The 19,235-nt window shown below is 40.6% G+C and overlaps 1 protein-coding gene across 1 annotated transcript in view; it reads left to right on the forward strand.

Annotated features, from left to right (window-relative positions):
- Window positions 1-272: 272 nt before the first annotated feature.
- The window catches only part of pak4 (p21 protein (Cdc42/Rac)-activated kinase 4), a 28,902-nt gene continuing 9,939 nt past the window's right edge, over window positions 273-19,235 (forward strand). Inside the window, exons 1-6 of the mRNA XM_084717548.1 lie at window positions 273-571; window positions 15,101-15,337; window positions 15,791-15,993; window positions 16,085-16,289; window positions 16,546-16,779; window positions 17,550-18,008. Of these exons, the coding sequence (XP_084573674.1) occupies window positions 15,137-15,337; window positions 15,791-15,993; window positions 16,085-16,289; window positions 16,546-16,779; window positions 17,550-18,008 (1,302 nt within the window). The 5' untranslated portion in view covers window positions 273-571; window positions 15,101-15,136. The remainder of the gene's footprint in view (window positions 572-15,100; window positions 15,338-15,790; window positions 15,994-16,084; window positions 16,290-16,545; window positions 16,780-17,549; window positions 18,009-19,235) is intronic.

Raw genomic sequence — 19,235 nt, forward strand, 5'->3', positions numbered from 1 at the left:
GAAAATAATCTCCAGATTAATCGATAGTTGATGCCCTAAAGAGAAGCGCGGCAGAGTCACGTGACCAGACCGTAAAGGTAACAACATTCACCTGTGACGGCATGTTTATTATGAGTGGCGGCAGGGAGGAAGAATCGTTCTCGGTGTGTTTTATTTTGAACTTTTATTTATCGGGACGGTCAGGTCGTTAACAGTCTCGTGCCAATCTCTCTCCTGTCTCCCTCCCTCTCCGTGTGACGTCATGATACTGGGCCGTTTGTGCTGAAACCATCGGAATGCGACACACTTTGTATTTACAGCCCGGACCTACAACACTTTTACACTTTCCTCTGTGTGTGTTTTTACTCTAACGGCCATTTATCTGTCACTGTGTCGGTTTCTGTGTTTTAATGGAGACGTACCGACGCTTCTGACGGTTGGACTGAGTTGAATTTCTTCTTCGCGGAAACAACTTTGTTGCTGTAGGGAGTCTGTGTATTTTTTTTTCCTCCTCGTCCTCAGCTGCGTTTCCGACATGAGATCAGGTGGATAGTGTTGTTGCTGCTGGCGAAAACACTACCTGGGACTACAAGTGAGTATTCCCGAGTGGGTTTATACACGTTTAAGTCGCTTTGCCGTGTTAAACTCCTAGTTTGTCGCTCGTAAAACATGTTAATAGTTGCAGGTTTAAGTTTTGTGGTGTGGCTGTACTGCTGCTGCTGGTGGTGGTGGGACCGAGCGAAAGTTAATCTGGGCCACAACAACAAAACTCTGTTGTTTAAAATCTCACAGCAGGGATTAACTGTGAGTCAGAAAAAAGCATAATAAGTTTATTGTTTGGCTGGGGTGGAGGGAGGCAGCGGACGATTTTGTGTTTCAGCCCTGCTGGACTGTTGGGAACTGACTGTGTGACTGTCTCCTTTTAACTCTGCTCCCTCCTCTTCCTGACTGTCCATTCAAACCTGTTACTGACCGCTTGAAGACAGCTGCTACACTCAGCTCTCTCCTTGTCATCTGCCTTTGCACAAGTGTCGGTGACACATGGAGATGAGGGGGAGAACAGATTTGGGTAGTGATATACTGTTACCCTGTGACCTGTTAAACCTCTATAGGAAGTTGAATACTTGTGCTTTTGTTTGCAGAAAGTTTTCTTTTTCTTTTTTTGTTTTATGTTGTTAAACAAGGAGTAGTTTAGAGTTCCTGTATTTCTTGCTTGTAGGCCGGATTTGTGATAGAATATGTCACTGTAGAATGTTTAATTTTAGACTATTGATTGTGTAATTATCATTAATTTTTGATGACTTATTTGTAATGAATTCCAAGAGGAAGAATGTTGAATTTAATTGCCTTACTTTGCATTCACCACTTTGTTTATCAAGGCTCACAGTCACAATCACTCAAAAGGTGTCCCATTATCAAGGAATATGATTGGCTGTTCATGACCCAGGGGATATTCCTCATGTGCTTTAATGGTGGTTTGCATTTAAGGGAGTTTATAGATAACATTTTATTGCAAAATTTTCTTATTGCCATTAATGCAGCGTCTTTTATTGCCCAGGCTTAGTTGCTTGTACATTTTTGAAGTGAAGCTTATTAAGAATACAGATCTGTTGTTTATGTATTTCTAAGGCACATTTGCTATTGTAGTATGTAGGCTTGGGTTCTTTTAGATGGTTTTGGATCCGGTACCAAGTTGGTAAAATACACAAGTCTTGTATCCCTTATATTCTCTCTCTTTTTTCTGTTAGTAATGTACAAACCACTCAACAACACAAAGCAAATGTTAGGCATGCATGTTAATATCAACACAACAACAGCTGATAAAGGCCTTAAAATGAATTATTGGCATTAGCTTGAAATGAAGATACGACAGGCTGATGAGATGAAGCTTTATTTTTCTGCATATATGATGTGAGTATGTCTACAGTGCTGAGTTTTTTTGAAGTATGTGACACAGATGGTGAAGGTGCCATTTGTAATGATTGCGCAACATCAGTCATGTGAGTAGGAGCCAAATCACATTCCTTCAAAACCACAAATCTAATTGTCCATCCAAAGAGCTGTCATCCCGATCATTACAAAGAATTTGTGAAGAACAAAGAGACAGTCACCAGTGAAAAAACTGTCAGCACTGGTTTTATTATTTTGCTCAGTAACATTTCTGTACATTTTGAAAAGCTTTGTATTTTATGTCTGCATCAGTAGATCATCATGAAAAGAGCAGATAATATGTTATTTGTATTATAGGAGAGACTTGATGTTCTCTGCAATTATGTAGAAAAAACATACTTACCAGTGTTGGTATCATCAATTGGCCAAAACGAAAATATTTGCATAACACATATTTTCCAATATCTTGCATCCCTAGCAAATATCTTGTGGAATGTACATTTTAGTCGTTGTCTATTTCAGTGTCTATTTTATTTATATCAGTGCTACTAAAATGACTTTTTTTAGACTTGTGAAACACAAACCTACACAAATCTGATCAGCAATGGATGGGATTCAGTAAAATGTTAGCAAATCCAAATTCATTTGTAATTATAGTTATCACACTATAGCAGAGGTTCTTAAACTTTCTCGGGCATGCCCCACTTCAGAATCCAAAAAAAGTTAATCCCCTACATATAATATTTTTTAAGTAATTAATCATTAACAATGATGGCGGAAGCAACAAATAAGTTTCCAAGTTGAATTTTAGTGGTATGCAGGTCAGCACAATAGCCTCAGCAAACTCTTGTTTGTTTATATTCCCTACATAAATAATATTCATTAAACTTAGTTTTACTCCATATTTTTACCCTGGTCATCCACACCCACCCCACAGTGACTTTTTGTCCCACAAGTGAAGCCCTGCCCCACAGTTCTCACCAGAGTTACTCACCTGTGACCGTTGCCTCCATCCAGTGTCGTGATTTCAGGTTGGTCTTCGATATTATCTTTCCAGATGATACTGTGTGCTCACATTTGCAGAGATCACAATCATAACCGCTCCTTCAGATTGTAAACATCTTCAGTCATGAACTGAGTCTCCCGTACTGTAATGTCTTGCATGAAAGAGTGATAGCCAATGAAAGTCCAAGTTCTAACACCATGAAATGTGACTGAAAGGCCTCCTGTGTAGACAGACTCTGAGGCATGACTCCAGATCAGGAGAATAATCCATAAGAGTATCACATTCTCTTTTGACCAGATATTCTGAAATACGCTGATACCTGTCATTACATTTGAGATCTGATAATATTAACATCAGCTGGTCGCAGTTTCATGTCATGGGAAGTAATTGTAACAACCAGTTCTGTATCTTAACTACCTAATTTACTGTAATGGTAGACAGATGTCAGCAAGCCCACTTGGTCTTATATTGAGACTGAGATTGCCACACACACACACAGTGTTGTGAACCAGTGGTGGAAAAAGTAGTCATATCTTTTACTGAAATAAAAAATACCAACACAGCAACAGCTAGTAAAAGTCCTGCATTAAAACTATTACTCAAGTTAAAGTATAGAATTATTATAAGCAAATGTACTTAAGTATCAAAAGTAGGCATGCACGGATTGACCAGGCAGAGACCGGAACTGGACAGCATCACATAGCCAATTCTGTCAGATTAATACACATATTCCTCATGATGGCTATGTCATGCACGGAGCGACACAGACAGTAATGTCACAGCCACAACAGTGCTGGCTGCAGCCACAAACGCTCTGACACATGTTTGCATGAAGTCAAAGAACAGGATAAGGAGAGGACAGTCGCTGAATAACGGTAAACTCTCTAGGTCTTCAGGATAATGTTAGCTAGCAGCATACTACTGCTCACAGACTGGCAGTTAACAATAGTAAAACATTTTCTCATCTGAACTCACTTAACTTCTGCTTCTGTTTTTCTCACTGCCAAGCTTTACTGCAGCAAACTCTTGCATTGCATTAGTCTCCAGTTTGTTTACGTCTGCTTCCACATGATAAGTCATGCTCCTAATGAGATCTTGTTAGATTGTGCTCCTTCTGAAACATAATCTTAACATAATAATATAATGAGGCCTTGCTGTAACTTGGAGCACATTTGGAAAAAATATAAAAGTTATTTAAAAGTCAGTGTTTTATAATGAACGCCCAATTTAATTTTACATTAAAGAAAACTTACAAACATGTTTGTGTCGATTATAGTACTTAGAGAGATCAGCAAGTCAGACCCTTAAAAAAAAATCTGAAATCAGAATCAGCAGTTGAAAATTGCAATCACTAGATCTCTAATCAAAGATAAAAGCACTCATTCTGCAGTAAAATGACCCCTGTGACTGATACATAATTATATGTGGTGTTATTAGATTGTTAATATTAACACATCAATGTATAAACAACATTTTACTGTAGCTGCTTGAGGTGGAGCTACTTTAACCACTTCATATTAGAGATGAAACACTGGTCTCACAATAAACCACAATAAAACTCCCTACAGTTATATCACTGTTTCAACTTTTAATTATCTTTAAAACCATGTTTCAGTACAGTGCTTTGCAAAACTCACAGTAATTACTGTCCAGCATCAATCAAAGTTAGCAACATCTCCCTGATGCAGGCACAGCTACAACATGGGTTTGTTTTGTGTCAGTGAAAACACTGACAGCGCAGAGGACATAATGCCATTTCAAATTGTGAAGACCTTTTTAATCTAAAATCAGGTAAAATTATTTCAAGTTTTCTATTCAAACTTTTTGAACAATTTCATCCTGTTTTAACAAAACCATGATAAAACTGATAACCTTGATAATTTTGGGCACTATAATTATGATATGAATTTTTCATACCGTTTCATCACATTATATATACATTTAGCTAGTTTATAGAATGGAAATACTCAAGTACAAGTACCTCAAAATTGTCCTTAAGTACAGTACCTGAGTAAATGTAATTAGTTACTTTCCACTTCTGTTGTAAACAGTCATTAGAATAGTCAGTAGCTCCAAGGTCACACAGTGTACAGCATGTTTGCACAGCACTTTAAAAATCTGGGAAACACTGAGAGAGAGGTTGATGTCCTGTGTGTGTGTGTGTGTGTGTGTGTGTGTGTGTGTGTGTGTGTGTGTGTGTGTGTGTGTGTGTGTGTGTGTGTGTGTGTGTGTGTTGCGTTTGCAGTAGGGAAAGGACAAGCTATTAATTATCACCCCTGATTCAGCACCAGCAGGCTAATGTAAGAGCACCATAACATCAGTAATAACCATAATACTTCTCTCTGCTCTCTCACTTTATAAATCACTGTATCTGTGTTCAGTCTCATTGAAGGCTAATACACACATTTTTTTTTGTTAGCGTTGAAGGGTGCCACCTCAAGGGTCCATTTAGGTAAAAATACATCATTTTAAATCTAGCGTATGAAATGGCTGCCTGACAAACCCTGATAATGTTTATTTTTTGCTTTGGCTGGTAACTTAATGTACTCTCCCAGTAGCCCTGGCAGGTTACCAGCCATCATTTAGAGGCTATTTATTGCCTCAATTCTGAAATGTGGTCAGCTGTAAAATGTTGGCATTTATCACTCTTTGTGGCCTTTATGTGAACAAGAGAGTTTGTATGCATTAATTAAACTTATTCCAACTGTCTAAAAACGTTTTGCGTTAGACAAGGGACCTAATCAGCTAAATGTAGGGAAACCAGAAAGCTGCTGGCAGAGCGCTGGGATGAAGCATATGTGTGGTAGAGAAAAGAGTTATGTATGGGTTTGATATCACGATAGACATTAGCTACGAAGCTAACTTAATGCTGCATTAACTTCACAGCTAAAAACAAGCTTACAGCCTGTAGAATGATAAAAACACAATTCTCACCAGCACCATTCAGTGTCAGATCTGCTCCTGCAAACAGTTTTTTCTGTCTCTGTTACGATTGTTTATGTCTGACATGGACAGAAGGCAGAACAAGCTTCTCCTCAATTTTCTTCGTTACTAGGATGATGAGTCTCCATCCAATACGTGATTGGTTGCCCAAAAAAAGCGACAGTGATGACGGCAGCGCCTTTCTTAATAGTTCAGAGATTTTCAACTTAAAGTGCTCCGAACAGCTGCACAAAAAAGGTCAAAGTGCTCTGTCAGAAGACACCGGGTGTAGCGCCTTTTCTTCAGGTGGCTGCACGTTGCCACAGATGCTCTCTCGTCAGTGAGAACAGTTGGAAAAAGAAAAAAAAAGAAAAACACAGGTCTGTAAAATAGCCTCCAAGTTGTGGTAGCTGATTGACGGTGCTCAGAATACCAGTGTTACCTGTGGGTATTCAGTTTTTGACACACCAGAGCTTGAAATACAGGTATTTAGTAAATGTTTGTGCTCGTTTAAAAGGAATAATTTGCTCAACATGAGCCAGCCTGGATGAACTTCAAGACAGATTCTGCTTTTGCTTGCTTATATTTTATCTTAAATGAACTGCAAGCTAACAAGTAGCCTAATTACAGTGCCTTGTTAGAAGTTGGGATAGTCCTCCAAACCATTTCTGACATGAATCATCTGGTGCCTTACAGACATATTTTGGCTTTTTGAAGTATGTATAAATTGACCTTCTCAACCCGAGTGTTGTTAGTGTTTTCTCAGGAAGATAAATATGCAAGGTATGCCTCAATGGAGCCATAGACAGAAAACCATTATAGCAGCATGAGGAAATGCATGCAGTCTTTGTCATGGCAGGGGCTGATGAAGCATTTCCAAACTAATGGTGCCTTTCACTTTTCCTAAAATACAAGACGAGGTGAACCTCGTGATGAGATATAACAGATCTGTATATTTGTTCACAATATACGGATAACCGACTTGATGTGAGGTCACTCACCCCTGTGTTGATAATACATTTTGTAATGAGCAGTTGCCATAAAAATCTTCAAGATACCAGACAATCTTCAGTTTTGTATCCTGGTTTAAGCAGAAATTGTCCATTTAAAGATGACAGACCATGAAAGCGGTTAATTGTCATTTTTAATCTAGGGCTGCAATTTTTATAAAATGTTAGAAAGCAGTGAAAAATGTCCATCCCAGTTTCTCAGAGTTCAAGGTGATGTCAATTTAATGTCTGTTTCAATCCAAAACCCCAAAACAGCATTTTCTGTTATTTTGCATGAAAAATTACTTCGATGATTAATTGATTATCAAAATAATTTAATTGTTTAATTTTTTCACTACTCGCCCAGTTGGCATAGCTAGCATAGAATATTACGGTAAAGAGGAACACATATTGACTGGTTAACAGATTTCAACACAACACCTGTTGACTTTGCCATAGCAGCACAACAAAAATACTATTATAATTCTATGTGACTTTGCCTACGTTTGTCATATTGAGATAGTCGTCTCAGTGACCATTTTGTTAGGTACACCTGTACAAACTAGCATTATCAAATACAACGGCCCTGCCATAATCTCTATCTTCATAAAGCTTGTAACGTGCAATTTTTGTAGACATTGTCAGAAATGCATTAATTAAGTCACTCGGAGTGTCACGATTCAAAAATACCGACTGTATCATTGCAGCTGAGTAGTATTGTTGTGACTGATGGTGTCTTTCCGAGTGTGGACCACCCATGTGCAATCCTTGAATCAGGCCAGAGGACATCAGCTTCATCCAGAGCTCATCAGCCTGGCTCCGGCCCATGAAGCGGACAGCCTTTCTCACTGTTCAGCCAGGCATACACGAGCGGCAATGGAGCAACGCAAAGGGAGAGAGCTAGGGAGAGAGGTCGAGTCGAAGAGAGAGAAAGGAACAGTGGGGGGAGGGCGGGAGACTATTAAAGGGGGAAGAAGAGCAGAGGGAGAGTTTGAGGGAGTGGAGGGAGACGGTGATGAGATAGTGATGGATTTTGAGTAGGAGGGAGGGGAGAACATGGCAGAGCTATTACTACAGTGACTGTTGTTTGCAGAGAGGGATCTGCTTGTTTTACTCTGTGAGAGGAGGGGCCCTTTTGTAGCTTCTGGTTTACTCTGTGCATGCGTGTGTGTGTGAAAGCACTAACATTGTTTGAGTAGATGGCAGTGTGCAGCAGTGTAGTTATTCTGCTGTTTTAGCCTTGGGTTAAAAGCCCACTGTGAGATGTTTCTGTCCAAGGCTAGATCGCATTAGCAAAACCTGAGATCTCTGGGTACACTTTTATCTTTGAGCTTTCTGTGTGGACTTGGCACAGATGTAGCAGTAATACTGTTTCTACACCAAAATTAGCACATAAATGCAGTAAAAAAAAAAAAAAAAGGGTAAAACCTGCTAAAAAGAGATGATTGACCCTCTTGTGGTTGCCAGTAGACCTGTAAGCCTTTCTGTTATTTTTTCTGAGGTGCACTGGGAAGCCAGGACTGAACCCATGTCTGTGCAGGAGAGCAGAGAGAAAGAGGTTTTTAAAAGTCTGTGTTCAGCTCTCATTGCTTTCTTAGTTTTCAAATGATTCTCTGTGTTTTGAAGTTTAGTTTCTCCTCTGCGTCATTGTTTGTGCCATCAGGTATCTATCTTATTTTACTGTCCTGTTTATGTTCTGTTTGCATGTTAGGTTTCATCTTATAGGAGTCATACTAAGTTACTGTCAATGAAAACCTGACATTTCCTGATCTTGCTGCTTCACAATAAAAGCTTTTAGTTAACGGAATAACATGGGACTTTTAATTTGAAGTATGTATAGGAAGTAAAATGTTTAGGCCTATACATTCTTCAGCTTGACTAAATACAAACACTTAATGAATGTAGATTGTACACGTGACTGCTGAAGAAAAAAGCCAGATGTTAGCAGATTTTTTTTTTCAGTGTTCGGTGTTAAAGGGGCTTAAAGCGATATTTCACCTAAATTTACTCAATACCTACTCACCCCTGTGCTGATGTGAGGATGAGTGAAGATCTCCAGCTCACAAAACATTCCCGGAATTTCAGCAGAAAACAGAAGGAAATAGAAGAACACAAAAATCCCCACAAAATATCTGGATGTCATACTGCTCGTGTGGTGTAATCCAAGTATCCGTAAGCTGCCTAAACACATAATTGTCATTCGGTAATCACAACTTTGGATAAAAACTTTGTAAATACTGACTTGTAGTAGGAACGAACACTTAATCGAAATATTATCAAAATTGCAATATGATGAAGTACAAGATTCAAGTTGCAGAAGCTGCGATTTTTTTGATTAAAAAAAGTGACATGTGAGCATTATAATAAAGTATGGTAGTGCTGCAGAGATGCCCTGACCTACAAATCTTGCTCTTCAGATGTTTGTTTGGTACAGATCCTAACAAATGTCACAGCACCATGATTTTAATAGTTTTGTTTCATTGAAAACGGAAATTGTTACGCTGTTAAAAATAATTTCATTATGATGTTTTTTTCTACCATATGGTGCAGCCCTAACTGGTATTTTTTATTGCATTTAAGGTTTATTTTTAAGTCCATGTTGTTTTACTGCATTAAATTCAGTGTAAATATAGTTGAATATTGTATTTTATCGTTAACTGGTTGCACACCTCACTATTATGTGTTTGGGTGTCTTTTCTCTGATATTTTATTTGAATTGGGATATAAAAAATCTTTAGTCATAAACTGGACGTGCAGGAACTCAGGAGTTCAGTCAGTTCTAAAAGCTGTGATTAATGAGCATGTAGTTTGTGTCCTTGCTGTCTGAGGAATTTAGACTGTTTTATTCAATGGTCCATATTTCACAGAAACATTAAATCAAACAAATCACCTCGTGGTCCTGAGGAGCAGACACCTGTTGCTCTCATCCTCCTGTGGTTCTCACATAGTGTTTCCTGTTTTATGGTGGTGAGGATATGGAGGGGAGTGTGGATGGTTGAGCCCTGGGGCTGTCTGGGTCAGGGGGGAGTGACCATACACCTGCTGCAGCTGTTAATCACTCTCTTTGTCTGTTTGCCTGGGGCTCACCTGTTCCTCTAACACCTGTCTGACTTTGTCTGTTGGTAAAAGCCTTGTGTGATACGATAAAATGCATATGTTTTTCTGTTTTGTGTGTCTTAGACCCATTTATATTTAATCTATTTGTTTTGTATACAAAAATAAAGGCAGCAATAATCATCCAGAACAAATATTAAACATAACTTTAGTAATCTACTTCAACTTCCACATATCACGTTCTCATTTTTTAGTAGTGTGCTAGACTGAATGAGTTAACTGATAATAACTGATTTGTAGCCTGCTGGTATAATTTTCTTCACATCTCTGTTGTTAGTAATTTCTGACACTGCATGTACATTTATCATCCACTGAGTGAACCACGCTGAATTGCTTTCCCAGGCTCGCATTGTCATGTAAAGCTCTCCGTTTGAACCCACACAGTTATGTTTATTCATACTACAAACAGTCAGCTAAGTGCATGCCACCCTAGTGAATAAAGTTCTCACTTGAATCAAACAGGATCTTTGAGGTCGGAGTAATCTGTTTGCCAGTCGGCCCTCGGTACATTTAAACCTTATCGTGTCTCCTGACAGCAGCGGTGAAATCTTTTTCACTCACAGCCCTCATGCTCAGAGCTGCACATATCTCCAGATGCAGCAAAAACCTCCGGATTTGAAAGCCACAATCCTTCATGATTCACAGCCAGACCACTGTCTGTGAATATGAGATGCTCACTGTCATTCTCAATCCCCACATGACAGTTTTTTGCACTGATTTATGGTCTGCTGAAATTCTTCATGCTTTCAATAAGATATTATGGCTCATGCCATTAACTAAAAGCCCTAACTGTTCCCATCTTAACAATAGTATATCTAATCATAGGTGTGCATGAAATATTGGTTTTGGTTAAATGTTTTTTGTCCTCTGTAGGTGAGATGTTAATTTCTCTATCCGCCTCCTCCAGCCTTCATTAATTTAATTCTTCCTTAAGGCAGTAGTTACTGTCTGTTCCCCAGAGTTCAGATGCATTGATTGACTGTATTGCTGTTTCAGCCGAGCACTAATGATAGGCTTCTACAGTGATTTATACGCCTCTTCTCTGTTGTCACCACACTCATTATGACTGGAAAGAGGCATTTATCACCAGTGTTGTAACTTCACTGTTATGAGATAGTTTTGCTCATGGCTAGAAAATCTAGAGTTTGTAGTTGGGTGGAGACAGACCTTTTTTTTTTTTTTCAGAGAAGTAAATGAACATGTATCTTATTGTCGACCCAACGTCAGTGTGCTACTGCAGTGTGGATGACTGCATGACATCAAATCACTTTTCCACTGTGAGAATACTGGCACTGCATCAATAAAATCAAATTTCTCTTTTTTCTCTGAAAGAGGTCTAGTTATTGTGGCAAGATGGTGACATTGTTGACAGTAATTCATAAGTAAAACTATTATTAAGTTATGAGATAAACACACCATGCCTGAGGATATGAGCTGTGCTGTTTTCTTCCATCCTAACCAGTTTGATTTGTGTCTGCTCACTTTTGCATGACTGCATGAATCCAAAATAATATTGGGAGTGGACTGGTGTGTAAAATGCTGTTTAGCATTTTATGTTTTGCACTCTCCCTGCTGGCTGTGCACCATGTAATAATAAAGTATTCAGTATATAGTATATCTGCACTTGTGCTCATATGATAACTAGAAGGCCACTCATAGAGCACAGACCTCTGCCAAGGCTAAATGCCATATCTCACAGTGTTAGCGAAAGTGAAACATAATTTGTGTATTTGCCTGATGATTCTGATTTGTTCCAAAATTAAATGGGGTTGTCCTTGGTCCATGCTACATCCTTTCACAAACTTTCATGAAAATTGGGCCACTACTTTTTCTGTAATCCTGCTGACGTACAGAAACAAACGGCACCATAAACATAACCTCTTTTGTGGAGGTGCATATCCATATTGTGAATTTTTCCAGTTTTCTTTGTGCTGTTTTGTGCGAGAGTGTTGTGTTGAAGGTCTGTTTTGTGCTGGCGAGGCTGTGTTATTGACTCGGCTGTGAACTTGGCTTTTCTTAGCGTGTTCCTGGGCGGGTCCTGCTCCACTTCAAACACTCCTGCTGTGAAAGGCTTTATTAACTCTGCAGATCGTGAGCTCGGCAGCATGACTCATGCCCTCTAACTTATGACCCGCCCAGATCGCCCTCTCACTCAGCTCACCCACCCACCATCTCCCTGTTCCTTTTTGGGCGTCACATCACTGCTTTTCTCTCATTGCTGTTTTTTAACTTTCCCTGTTCTTTGTTCTTTTCTTGTCTTTTCTTTTTTAGAGTAAGTGGGCTGAGTTGGGTGCAGTATTTTGTAGGAAAACAAAAAAAGAGAATGCTATGGCAGATATTTACAGATCAAATGCTTATAACAAACTGATCACTAGCTACTGAGCCACTGTTTGACTAATGGGAGTGTCTCCTTTGATACCCACTGACAAAGCTGCAAGGTTGTTCAGGCCCAAACCAAAATGATGAGCACTGCTTCAGGATTTTTACAACATCTGCTGGTTTCTGTTCCAGCTACAATAGCAGCAGATTTCAAGGATTTCACTAATTAGATGGGAACACTGCGATGAGGCACTTGTTCCTGTAATTGATTAACAGTTAGACAGTAGAGGCAATAAAAATAACACTTTAAGGCTGCACGATTTGATTAGTAAAAAAGTCATGTTGCTATTATTTTGACTGAAATTGAAATATGCAGTACAATTAGTGGAACTGATCAGTTTTGCATTACATTTTTCATGTTCACTGAAAAAAAACAATTAAATCATGATGACGTGATATTTATTGAGGTCTGTGCCAAACAAACATGTTTGCTTTCACATGGAAGAAGACTTTTAGGCCAAGTCAATGCCAATGCCCATGCATTTTTCCTTTTTCAAAAAATTGCAATTTTCTTCTGGTTCTGCGATTTGGATATTGCATTGACCATATAGTGATTTTATTGCGGTTGTGATTAATTGTGCAGCCAATTTTAAAATTGAAAAACTGAAGTCAAAGGGACTTTTTGCAGGATCCATGACACATACTGTATGATCAGATCGTTTGGAACCTGTAAAAATCTGACTTGGTATAGTAGGAAAAGTTTAGAAACAAAAACATTAATGATAGTTCTGTTTTATTCAAATGTCACAGTGATCCAACTTATACAATACCAGTGCCCTGACAGGTAAGCACCCAAAAGATATTCAGCCATCATTTGCTTTATCATTTTTACCAGTACTTTTTCTTCAGTTCCATGTCAAAATGTCTTCTGTGAAAAAGGCATGTAAAAAATGTATTTGAAGCTTTTTGCTTCAATGCATTTTGAGGCTATACTTTGTGATGATGTTGTACTAGACTTCAGTAAAAGGTGGATTTATGTGTCATTATAAAACACAGGGTTGTATAATGAAATATAGTTGTAGTTTCCTCTTTGCTACTCACAAAAAGAGCTTCAAATTTTACATGGTGGATTAGCTGAATAAATAAAAATAACACTATATTTCAGGGTAGAGTGCTGAGGATGAATTACACAGTCTGAAGAAGCTGCTCTTCAGTCTGGTGGTGTAGCAGCCGATACCTTACTTACTCACGTTACTGGGGTGGGTGTTGTCTTTTAGTGTCCTCTTGGTTCTGGACAGGCAGCTCCCTGATATTACTGATGCTCAGGAAATGGGTACCAACAATGTTCTCTGCAGTTTTAATGACCCACTGTAGAGTCTTCCTGTCCTGGACCGTGCACATCCCATGATACCAGTTTGGGATGTTTCCAGTTCAAGTGCTCATCTTTAGAAGTTAACAAGAACTTGGCACAAAATTGTATTTCTTATGTTTTTCTTAAAAAATACAGGTGTTTATGAGATTTTCTTTACTGGGGTGGAGATGTATGATGTCCATGACAGGTTCTGCATAATGCTGATTCCCAGGAACCAGTATTCAATGTGTCTCATTTCTTCTGATCTCATATCATCTTTGTGCAGCTATTGACATTGAAGTGTTGCGACCATCAGATATGAAGTTGTCCTCAAAGGAAAATGTCACCAGGCAGAGTTTTTAGATACCAGGGCTGGAAAAAGTTCATAGAGGCATCCTCCACTTTTCACACGCTGATAAGTTAAAGTCCAAATTCTTTTTAAATAAAGGAAAGTCCAGAATGTGTCTGTGTTTTATCTTACAGAAAGCGAGCTGTCAGCAGCAGGGCTGTCGACAGTCTGTTGTGTCCATATACAGCATGAACTGTGCACGACATAACACAGACTGATACCTGAGTTGTGTCATTCAACCTGTGGTTGAGGAGGAACTGGCTCATTGACGATGCTACTCTGATGTTTTACCCTCTCTAGACCGGTTCTGTTGTTACCCCCATTACGAAATGTTGGAGCAGGAGCAGTTGTCCTGTCATTAGTAATGAGAGAGCAGCAGTGAGCCTATTGTTGAGCTCGTGGATGACCTTCAGTTAAAGGCCATAGCTGATTTAATGCCAGTGCGCTACTAAATGCTCAATGGGCTGAAATGAGCCAGTTGGCTGGTAGTGTATTATACACACACAACACAAAGCATTTTTTCTCCACCACTTTGGATTCTGCTTTATAAGCTTTCAGTCAGTAGCTGAGAATTATGCGCAGTTGGGTTTAAATAGTTTTACACTCTGTCTCTCAGTCATTAATTGCGTTTTGTAGGAAACCACACCCAGCCTGTGTTCCAGGCCAATTTTAATCAGAATTTTTAAAGGTAGAATCAGCAGGGCTTGTCAGTTGCTGTTTGTAAATGCACCAGAAAGATAATTGATTGTTGGGTGTCATTATCAGGATGTCAAATACAGATGTTTTAGATCGGTAAAATGTCCAGAGCACAGCAAAATAATGAGACAGTAAGATGGGACTGGTGGAAAGCAGGTTCTCTCCAGATACAGGCACCACCACACAGTTCTGTTGGGCTGTGGGCGATGATTGAGAGGTGTTATTTTTGTATGAGAATAAGCTTTTTTGTGATGGGGGGTAAAATCCTGCATAGTTTTCCTTTATTTGGACCAGGTGTAGCTTTACATACATGATGTCCAAGTAAGGGCTGTCATTTGGTGATTCCTGAAGTTGCTTTCTATTGCCTGTATGCATGATTGTGTTAATGCACACATGCTTTGTTTTACATATGCCACTTGGAGCTTTTCCATTTGCATTTTGTCTTTCCTGCTAACCCTCCTGTGTTTCCTGTTTCCTCCCCTCAGGTCTGATGCTAGGCTGCAGCTGCCTCAGCCACCATCATGTTCACCAAAAAGAAGAAGTCTCGTATCCAGATCTCCGCTCCATCTAACTTTGAGCACCGTGTACATACTGACTTTGATGAGCAGGAGCAGAAGTTTGTCGGGCTGCCGCGACAATGGCAGTCGCTCATCGAAGACACAGCCAAAAGGCCCAAACCCTTCATCGATGTGACAGTCATCACTACTGTAGAGCCACGCAAGGTGGGATGAGCAACACAATAAACAAATTGTGACCTAAGAAAAATGATGCATGAATTAGTAGTTTGTGAATTTTGGCTTCTAGATCAAACTGTATTTAGACTCAATTATGACTAAAGATACTGATGTCTAGTCAGACAGATGTCTACATGTCTAGACTTTTGCATTGATCTTCAAAAGCCAAATGTAGGTAAAAGTCAAGGTTGCACTAATTAAAAATCATAGCAGGAATGATTTGTAAAAATTCTGTCATTCTGTCTTTGGGTACAGCTTAATTGACATAAATTAGACAAAACTTAAGACAAAAACAAAACATAAAATTTTAAGCACCCAACAAATTAAGTAGTACAAAGTGACAATTGCCACCAAATTGTCCGAGTGAGTGACAGACTTTGTATGTTAGGACCTCTCATCCCGTCATCCTTTATCCACAATATTTTCTTTCAAAATCTCCAGACAATTGTTCGTGGCAGCAAGCTTGGAGTGGACGGCTCCCTGACATGGCTGCTGGATGAGTTCGACACCATGTCTGTGACTCGCTCCAACTCCCTGCGACGAGGCAGCCCTCCCACCCAGCCTCGCAAAGACTCTACCTCTTCAGGAGGAGGAGGACAGGAGAACGGAGATCCTCACCACAGACACTACGCACACCCAGACAGGTGAGGAGTTTAACTGCAGATCCAGCTGGAGTAACAGAACAGGTCACTACTGAAGTATCTGTACTGATGTTCGTATCGCTGTGTTTGTCAGAGACAGACCCAGACCAGACTACCAGAGTGGAGGTGACCCCCGTCAGGGTCAGCATGCGGTCCGTCCTCAGTGGGACGAGGTAGGCCAGGGTCGGCCCCAGCAGCAGCCACGGGGCCAAGAGCCCAGCAGGGCCCACAGGGACAGGCCCGGCTCAGGCCCCCCTCCTCCCCCTCACAGAGACAGACAGCATCGGGATCGGGACCAGGTAGGGACTGAAGATGAAGTCTGGACCCAGAACCTCATATTCATATTCATTAATAATATGTTTTCATAGGTAATACCAAGGTCATAAAAACAGACTGCGGTTTGGAGTTTTTAATTTGACCCTGCAGTAGGAAATCCACCATGTAGCTGCTGTCCTTTTGTTAACTTGATTGTTTTTATCCATCTTTCCTCTATTTATTTCCTTACATGCTGCCCTATACTCCCCTCATCTCTCATTAAAACCCTTTTCTCTTCAGGAGCAGGTGGGTCACAGGGATCAAACCAGTGACCACAGGCCAAAGTCCAGCTACATGGTGCGGGACGGCAGCCCTCAGTCTCCCAGGGACAAGAGGCCTCTCTCTGGACCCAACATCCGCACCCCAAACCTGCCAGTCTCGGAAGGGGTGATGAAGACAGCCCAGCAGACCACACGGCCATTTAACACATACCCAAGGACGGACAGCGAGGGCGGACGCAGCCCCACAGGACAGGTAGGGACAGCAGCATGTACAGAAAACAGGCGGCTGTTTCCAACCAGGACAGATACAAGGAGACAGCAGCCCTGAGGGACGCTATTCACTGAGAGAAAGAAAAACGCAGACGTGCAAATTGAGCTGCTGGCAGATGGATGATAGCTCTTATAACCTTGCTCTTTGTTCTCCAGGTCAGATTTAGCCGCTTCTGTCCTGGTTCTCTCTCCTGATGCTCCTTATGCAGTTCAAGTTCAGGGGTTTTTTAAAAACTGAACAACTTTGTGCGAAGTGCTTTAAAGAATTATGTAATGAAAAGAAACTATTCAGAGTTGAAACGAAAAACAACTTGATCACAATAGTATTAGATATACAGATTAAATTTAGGAATAATGCATTGATGTGGGCATGGAGAGAAAAGATGAACAGAAACACTGACCATGTGTCACAGTTTATGTCAACACTGCACAAAGCAGATTAATGATTTTTTTTCCTGCAGTGACGGTGAAGGGCAATAAAACACTGCAGCCATTGTGCCTAAACAGCCTAATATGAAAGATGTAAATATAAACAAGTCTGAACATGGGATTTCGAACATCCTGCAAGCACTGGGTGGAGATCCTGCAGCATGTGCTCCTTCTGTAATAGGAATGCGGCTGCACCCCTGTGTGACCTGTAGTGGTCACAGATGTGCTCCAAAGCCCCCAGTTTGTAGCTCTTTAACACATGTGCGGAGTTTTAATCTGTCAAGCCCTAACTTGGTGTTTGTTGTGTTTGTGTCTGTCTTCCAGCCGGGTCGACACCATGAATCCTCCCCTCAAAACGGCCCCTCTAGCGGCTCCGCTCGAGGATCCTCCAGCTCAAAGCCGGCTATAAGCCACCCACACCCTCATCACACTTCCCACCCGAGCCTGACCCCTGAGGCCACCCAGCACCCACACACGCCTCACCCCAGTGTTCCAGCCCCGCGGCCCCCTGTGCCTTCTGGGCCCCCGGCTTCAGGCGCTCCACCCCAGGGCCGCTCGCCGCAGAGGGAGCCTCAGAGGGTTTCCCATGAGCAGTTCAGAGCAGCGCTACAGATGGTGGTGGACCCTGGCGATCCAAGGACCTACCTGGACCACTACATTAAGATAGGAGAAGGGTCCACAGGGATCGTGTGCATCGCCACAGTGAAGACCACCGGGAAACTGGTCGCTGTGAAGAAGATGGACCTGAGGAAACAACAGCGCAGGGAACTTCTCTTCAACGAGGTAAGATATAACAAATGTTTTTTACTTCACTTGTGCTTTATGACAAACTAATAATTAGAGTTGTTAGTCAAGCTGAATGTTTACCTTTGACTAGTCAAAGCTGTAATTAATCTGACTGAGAATATTTGAATGTATGTTTTTACACAATCAAAAGTCTTGAAGTTCTGTTTTCTTTGTGAACAAACTTGTGACAATGCCAGTGTTACTGATTGCCCTGGAAGTTTTAGAAGACAAGATATGAGTGATGACGCTCAATATCTGTAACTGCTTACTGTTGTTGTTGTTGTTGTTGTTGTTGTTGTTGAGTTTGGAGTTATCAGGTCTATCAAGTGCCCCCCACACACACTGAGCCCAACAACTGTAGCTGATGTCCGCAGACGACTTGTAAAGTAAGACCAACATGCCTGTTGCAATGTTGGCTCCAAGGCTAGTTTGGTTTAGCAAAGTTAGTGTCAGTTGGTGCTAATTTATCAAAACTAACATCTTCATGGTATGACCCTTCGAGCATATTTCATTCTCTGAAACTGTATCCAGCAGCCTCATGTCAGGTTGTGACTCGCCTACAGCGTTACATCAAATCTGGCTCCTGATACTCTGCTGCGACTCTGCTGCTGTTGCTAAACAGACCAGACACTTTCAGTTTGTCATTGTGGCATTTGTCGTCCGACTAAGTGCTGATAATATGCTAAACAGTGAGGAATGTGGGCAAGTATTGTAATCTGGGTATGCCCAAATATTACCTAACACCATAACACTACTGTACTACTACCACAGCAAGCCTTATTGAGAGGTTCCTAAGTTTTTGTCTTCTCTATTTATATACATGAGGGGGGCAGAGTGAGTAAACACCTCTGAATATGAATCACAACACAATCTCATAATTAACACCTTTATGACGGTGTAAAAAAAACTGATCAGGCGTCATAAAAGTGGAGCTGTTGTGTTGGGTTACATTACAAGACACCAAAAAAACGACCACTATCTGATCACATGGCCTGTCTGCATTTTTCTGACTAGCAATTTTTTCTCTTTTATTTTATATTGTTCACAAGTCTAAAAAATATATTCCACGCTTTTCTGACAAAAGCAAATTTTGTAAGTATGGATTTCACATATTAAAGGCAGCAGAGCAGCAAAACGGGGTATGAAAGCCCGTCTCACACTCAGCTCGTACTGAGTGACTCCCTCAGATACATCTCATAAAATGAGTCAGAACTGCTATCCATA

The sequence above is a fragment of the Lutjanus erythropterus genome, chromosome 4, assembly GCF_056507025.1.
Source record: "Lutjanus erythropterus isolate fLutEry1 chromosome 4, fLutEry1.hap2, whole genome shotgun sequence".
NCBI classification, from domain to species: Eukaryota; Metazoa; Chordata; class Actinopteri; order Lutjaniformes; family Lutjanidae; genus Lutjanus; species Lutjanus erythropterus.